At 47.4% G+C, this 6,483-nt stretch overlaps 1 protein-coding gene across 1 annotated transcript; it reads left to right on the forward strand.

The window, feature by feature from the left end:
* Positions 1 to 485: 485 nt before the first annotated feature.
* LOC306652474 (polyubiquitin-like) lies at positions 486 to 1,983 on the forward strand (the record flags this gene model as incomplete). The annotated part of the gene is made up of 3 exons (XM_079125346.1): positions 486 to 566; positions 1,423 to 1,497; positions 1,780 to 1,983. 3 exons carry the CDS (start codon positions 486 to 488, stop codon positions 1,981 to 1,983), a joined length of 360 nt encoding a protein of 119 aa, XP_078981472.1.
* Between the last annotated feature and the right edge of the window lie 4,500 nt (positions 1,984 to 6,483).

The following is a 6,483-nucleotide window of genomic DNA, read 5'->3' on the forward strand; positions in this document are numbered from 1 at the left end:
TGCAGGAGTCCACCCTGCACCTGGTGCTGCATCTCAGAGGTGGAATGCAGATCTTCATGAAGAACCTGACAGGCAGACCATCACCCTGGAGGTGGACCTCAGTGATACCATTGAAAATGTCAAGGCAAAGGTCTAAGTCAAGGAAGTCATTTTTCTGATCAGCATAGGTTGATCTAGCAAAGAGGAAGAAGACAGCAAACTGTCTGACTACAACATCTCAAAGGAGCCCACCCTGCACCTTGTGTTATGCCTAGGAGGTGGGATGCATATCTTCATGAAACTCTGACAGGCACAACAATAACCTGGAGGTAGAGACTAGTGACACCATAGAGAATGGCAAGGCAGGAATCCAGGAAAAGGATGGCATCCTCCTGAGCAGCAGAGGTTGAAATTTTCTGGCAAAGAGCTGGAGATGGGTGCAACTTGTCTGACTACAACATCTAGGAATTGTAAACCCTGCACCTGGTGCAGTTCCTCAGGGGGGGATGCAGACCTTCATGAAGACCCTGAATGGCATGACCATCATCCTAGAGGTGAACCTCACTGACACCATGGAGAATGTTAAGGCAAGAACCAAGAAAAGGAAGGAACCTCCCTGATCATCACAGGTTGATCTTTACTTACAAACAGCTGGATGACACTAGACGCCTCTTGGATGTTGTAGTGAAGAAATGTGTGTCTGTCTTACACCTTTTTCCAGCAAACATCAACTTTGCTTGTCAGGGAGGATGTCTTTTTGAGTTGGTTCTTGCCTTGACATTCTCCATGGTTTCACTGGACTCCACCTCCAGGGTGATTGTCATGCCAGTCAGGGTCTTCATGAAGATCTGCATCCCATCTCTGAGGTGCAGCACCAGGTGCAGTGTAAACTCCTCCTAGATGTTGTAGTTAGACAGAGTGTGCCTGTCTTCCAGATCTGTGCCTGCAAAGATCAAACCTGCTCCTTGGGGAGATGAATTCCTTGCCTCAGAGGTAGGATGTATATCTTCATGAGGACACTGACATGCAAGACCATAACCTGGAGGTGGAGCCCATTGACACCTTTAAGAATGTCATGGTAACTATGCAAGACAGGGTGTCATCTTCCCTAACCAGCAGTGGTTGATGTTTGCTGGCAACAGCTGGAAGACTGGTGAGCCTTCTCTTACTTGAACATCCAGAAGGATTCCAATGGCACCTGGTCTACACCTCAGAGTTAGGATGCAGTTCTTCATGAAGAATCTGTCTGGCATGACTATCAGCTTGGAGGTGGAGTTCAATGACACCAATGAGAATGTAAAGGCAAAGATCCAAGACAAGGAAGGCATTCCTCTGACCAGCAGAGATTGATCTAGCAAAGAGATGGAAGACAGCACCATGTCTCACTACAATATCCAGGAGTCCACACTGCACCTGGTGCTTTACCTCTTAGGTGGGTTGCAGATGTTCATAAAGACCTTGACCAACACCACCATCACCCTGGAGGTGGAGCCCAGTGACATCATTGAGACTGTCAAGGCAACAATCCAAGACAAGGAAGGCATTATTCATGACCAATTGAAGTTGATCTAGCAAAGAACTGAAGGCAGCACCATGTCTGACTACAACATCTAGTAGGAGTCCACCCTGCCCCTTGTGTTGTGCCTCAGAGGTGGAACGCAGATCTTCATGAAACCCTGACAGGCACAACCATCAACTTGGTGGTGCAGTACAGGAAAACCACAGAGAATGGCAAGAAAAGATGTCAGTCATGAAATGTATACTCCTTGACCAGCAGACGGTGACATTTGCTGGCAACAGTTAGAAGACTGGTGCACCCTGCCTTACCAAAACATCCAGAAGGAGTCCACCCTGCACCTGGTGCTGCATCTCCATGGTGGGATGCTGATCTTCATGAAGACACTGACTGGCATGACCTTCACCCTGAAGGTGGATCCCAGTGACACCATTAAGAATGCCAAGGCAAAGATGCAAGACAAGAAAAGCAATCTTTGTGATCAGTAAAGATTTATCTCACAAAGAGCTGGAAGACAGTAGCCTCTCAGATTTCAACATCCAGGATTCTACCCTGCACCTGGTGCTGCATCTCAGAGGTGGGATGTTAATCTTCATGCCTGACTGGCATGAGCTTTGCCTTAAAGGTGGAGCCCAGTTACACCATTGAGAATGTCAAGGCAAGAACCAAGTCAAGGAAGGCATCCTCCCTACACACCCTGTCTCATTACAATATCCTGAAGGTGTGTAGACTATTGTCCAGCTATTTGACATCAAAGATTGACCTGTGCTGGTCAGGAAGGATGCCTCCCTTGACTTGATTCTATCCTTGACATTCTCAATGTTGTCACTGGGCTCCACCTCCAGGGTGATGGTCATGTAAGTCAGAGTCTTCATGAAATTCTGTATCCCACATCTGAGGTGCAGCACCAGGTGAAATGTAGACTCTTCCTGGATGTTGTAGTCAGACAAGGTGCTCCTTTTTTCCAGCTCTGTACCAGCAAAGATCAACCACTGCTGCTTGGGGAAGATGAATTCCTTTTCACAGAGGTGGGTTGTACATCTTCATGAAGGCCCTGACTGGCATGACCATCACCCTGGAGTTGGATCCCAGTGACACCACTGAGAAACTTAAGGTAAAGATACAAGAAGAGGAAGTCATCCTCCCTGACCAGTAGACTTTGATGTAGCAAAGAGCTGGAAGAAAGGCATACTCTTTCTGACTGTGCCATCCAGAAGTAGGCAGGTCCCTGGGATCATGACTTGGGTTCAGTTACACACAGAGGAAGGAGATGAGGCAGGAGGGTCCCTTCATACCAGTCTGTGCAGGACTGTGGGATCCAGGCTACAGCCTTGGTACTCACCTCAAGAGGTAGCAGGGAGCTATAGAATATGTAAGAGCAAAGGAGGGTTCACTTAGAGCTATCCTTCAGGATGTCTCAGCTGATAGCAAATATAAGGGTGAACAGTGTCTTCTGGATCATAAAATAAGACTTCCTTTTTCCTGTCCCTCCTTTTCTTACCTGCATAAATATTTCATAAGAATCTACTTTGTTCCAGGCCCTGTTCCATAAGATGCAGATTGAACACTTACTCACAAGCTTTCATTGAGTGTACAATACAGTCTGAGGAGATGTAGATAGATAATACATCTCAAAAGTGCCAAGTGCTATGGGGGAAATAAGACTGGAAAGAGATGGGAAGGGCTCACCAGAGGTGGTGTCAGGGTTGGTTTCTCTTTGGGGATGACATTTGTGCAAAGAGCTGAAGGAACAGAGGATGTAGATGTGAAGGAGACTGATGATGAGATAAGAGAAAGAACAGGGTCCAACATGCAGAACCTCATGGCTGCTGAAGTCTTTGGCTCTCACTCTGGGTAAGATGAGGGCCCTGGAGGAGATTTGAGAAGGGGAGGGATGTGTGCATGTTGGAGATTAGTGGGAAGGAAGCAAGGATGATAGGTCATCAGGCAAGAGAGGAAACTTCTGCCTGTTCTTTGCACAGTTTTGATTCTGGGATGGGAACTCCAAGCCCCAGCCTGCACTCCCTGCCAGCAGGGGAGGTGCTTCAGAATGCTTTTCCATTGAATGAGTGTAGAACTTCCAAGGGAACAGTTTGGGGCCCCCTCAGGTCTATAGGATTGACTCAGTTCAGCTGCATTCATCGTGTTTGTGGACTGATGGGGGCAGAAATTCTACTCATGAATAATGCAGTCCTGTCCTGATGTATTTTGAGGGTCTTTCAGGGCTCTGGCAGCACAGCTCCTGGGAGTCTGGGATAGTGACAGGCATCTCTAGGAGACTGAGCACCCTGGTTCTTAGTGGTGAGGACAGAAGGAGGGGTCTGGCTTTCTTCCTTCCTTGTGTTTCCTGTGCCATCCAGCTAGATCTCTCTAAGGCAGCTTCATAGGGTGCTACCTGAGCTGGTGGGAGCATTTTGTCATGGGTTAGCAGGCATTTAAGGACACTTTTGTCACTCCTGTGGGCTGTAGTTTCTAAGACTGCAGAACCCTGATCAGACAAGTCATGCTCTGAGTTCTTGCTCTCAACTCTCTATTTCCTAACAACCCAGTTGAGTCCTAGCAGGTCCCTGTTCCTGCTTTCTAAACAGAGGTGTTTGCACAACTGCAGGAGTCTGTGCGCTTCGGTGCATGTGAGTGGCTGGTGTCACCCTCTGTGACCAGGTTCTCCCTTTTTCCTTTACTTGGAATTTGCCAAATCAGCATTTAAGACTTAAGAAAACATGGTAGCTGACAAGGCTTTGGGAGTCTTGCATCCCTGTGAGAAAACCAGGGCTCAGCTAAAAACACCCTAAGGGAATAAAGGCATTTTAAAAACAAATCAGAATCCAAGCCTGATCTATGGACCCTCTCCTTTAACTTTCCCCATGCCCTGTGTAGTGAAGAAAACCCCTTCTCTTGTGGATTAGGAAACTGGGCACAGAGATGGCAGGTAACTTGTCTATTGTCTAAGGCCCCAGTGATGGTGAGTGTTTCACCCAGGGGTCAGGATGAAGCCCTGCTTCTCATTGCTCTGCAACTGAAACCAACAGCACACATATGGTTGTGACTTCTTCTGGGATAGTGTACTTGACAAAGAGAAGACTTTGGATTCACACAGTCCTGGTTTGAATTTTGGTTTTGCCCATTTAAGCATGTAGACCGTTGGGGTGACAGTGTCTTTGCCCCCATACAGCTGTGCGGCTGAACTGTCACTGTTGGACTATCTCTATGGTTGCTTCACCCCATTGGAAGGAAGACGTACTCAGTCACAGGGGGACACTTTGATGCCTTCTGGTCACAGATGAACTTGAGAAGCTCTCAGAGCAGAAACAGGCTTTCCCTGGGTATGCCCTGAGCTGCAACCTGTAGAGCTGTACTAGAGGATGAATGGAGGCATGTTTCTTGATGTCCAATGGGAGACAGCCTTTCAGTGGGAGCCTCTTGTCTTGGAATGGATTTGCCATGAACACCTGGGTGAGGATTTACAGTGTTCTAAATGCAAATGTGGTCACTGTGTTCTTAAATCGATTTTAGCCATATTAGAAGAGGGCAGATCAATGTTTTGGTGCTTTTTCTGTGTCTGATGTTGCAGGCACTCAGATCATGGGTGTTCACTAGGGATATAACAGTGTCTTCCACACTGAGGCCCCACTGAAAAATGTGATCGCTCAGACCCTAGAAGTCAGAAACTCAGTGATACTTGAGTCTTTGAAAGCATTTCCCTGTAATGATTCTCCAGTAAATTATGCTTAATTAGTAAATTGGAATTATAGTAATGTCCATTTATCCAACTTTAATTCAAGAACTTTATCTCATTGAATCTATAACTCAGGCTTCCTATAGTGGAGGTAGAGGTAGCAACTCCTCTTTCCTAACAAGGAAGTTGAAGCTCAGAAGTGTAGGGAACTGAACCAAGGCCGCACACTGTGAAGCATCAGAGCAGGTTCATCTTCCATAGTTTCAAGGTTCATAAACCCTAATAGAAATAGCTAGAACAATAAACAAAGATAAAATGCAAGGAGAAAGAGGCTGAGAAGTAGAGTTCTTTGTTCAAGTATCTGGGAATTTTGGGGTGATACAAACTCAGGTAACTATCCAGAGGCACAGTGATGTCATCAGGACACTGCCTCTCTCCATCTTGCAGTGCCTTCTGCTGTTCATGTGCTCTCTGTGAGGAGGTGGCCTGTTGCCTAGTAGCTTTAGGGGCACAATCTCCTGGCTTGGCATTGCAGGAAAAGAGTTTCCCCTACCTAATTATTGTAGTAAAACCATGGGATTTGGTCTGGTTGGGCCAGCCTGGGTCACTGCTCTTTTGTGCTCAACATGGTGGGATGGATTACTCTGAATGTTCAAGTCTTGAGTGTCAGAGTCACCCTGTGAGAAAGGAGGGGTCACCAAAAAGAGTTCAGATGAAATGGTAAGAAGCATCTACCTTTGGCAGGCACTTGTCCTACCACTTGGAAAGCAGAGCAGAAAACCCCCCAGCCCTTCTGAGTTCCCATGATTGTCAGGAAGTTAGTCAAGCCCTCCAGGCTTATAGCAGATGAAGGGCACAGGATATTAGAGGTGACAGCCTCCTGGCCTTCTCTAGGTATGGACACTTGCAGCCAGATGTTGAGGAGTACCTTTGAGGAAAGAAGTGAGTGGTCTTGGGGTCAAGAGGGAGGGCTCCTTTCTCCAGAGCAGTCACTTGGGGACTGTTGTAGGGGATAGCTGAGTGAACCCCAGGTTCCACCCTGTGTGATTTCCAGCAAAGGATAGAGGTAACCTGGGGCTTACCCTGTAGAAGGGGCACAGCAATGTGAGGTGGGATTCTGGGAACCTGAGGAACAGGAGTGACTGGGGCCTTAAAGCCAGGCCCTGTGAGGATCCCTCCCCAACACAGCCAATCCCAGCCAGGATTGCCCACACTTTTGTGTACACAGACTTGGCAGCAATTGTGGGAGTCCCCTAAATCCACATGGGCCTCACAGTTTGGCCTCGACATGCTTGGCCACTCTTTGGGAAGC

This window comes from Sciurus vulgaris (genome assembly GCF_902686455.1).
Source record: "Sciurus vulgaris genome assembly, contig: HiC_scaffold_238_arrow_ctg1, whole genome shotgun sequence".
Classification (NCBI taxonomy): Eukaryota; Metazoa; Chordata; class Mammalia; order Rodentia; family Sciuridae; genus Sciurus; species Sciurus vulgaris.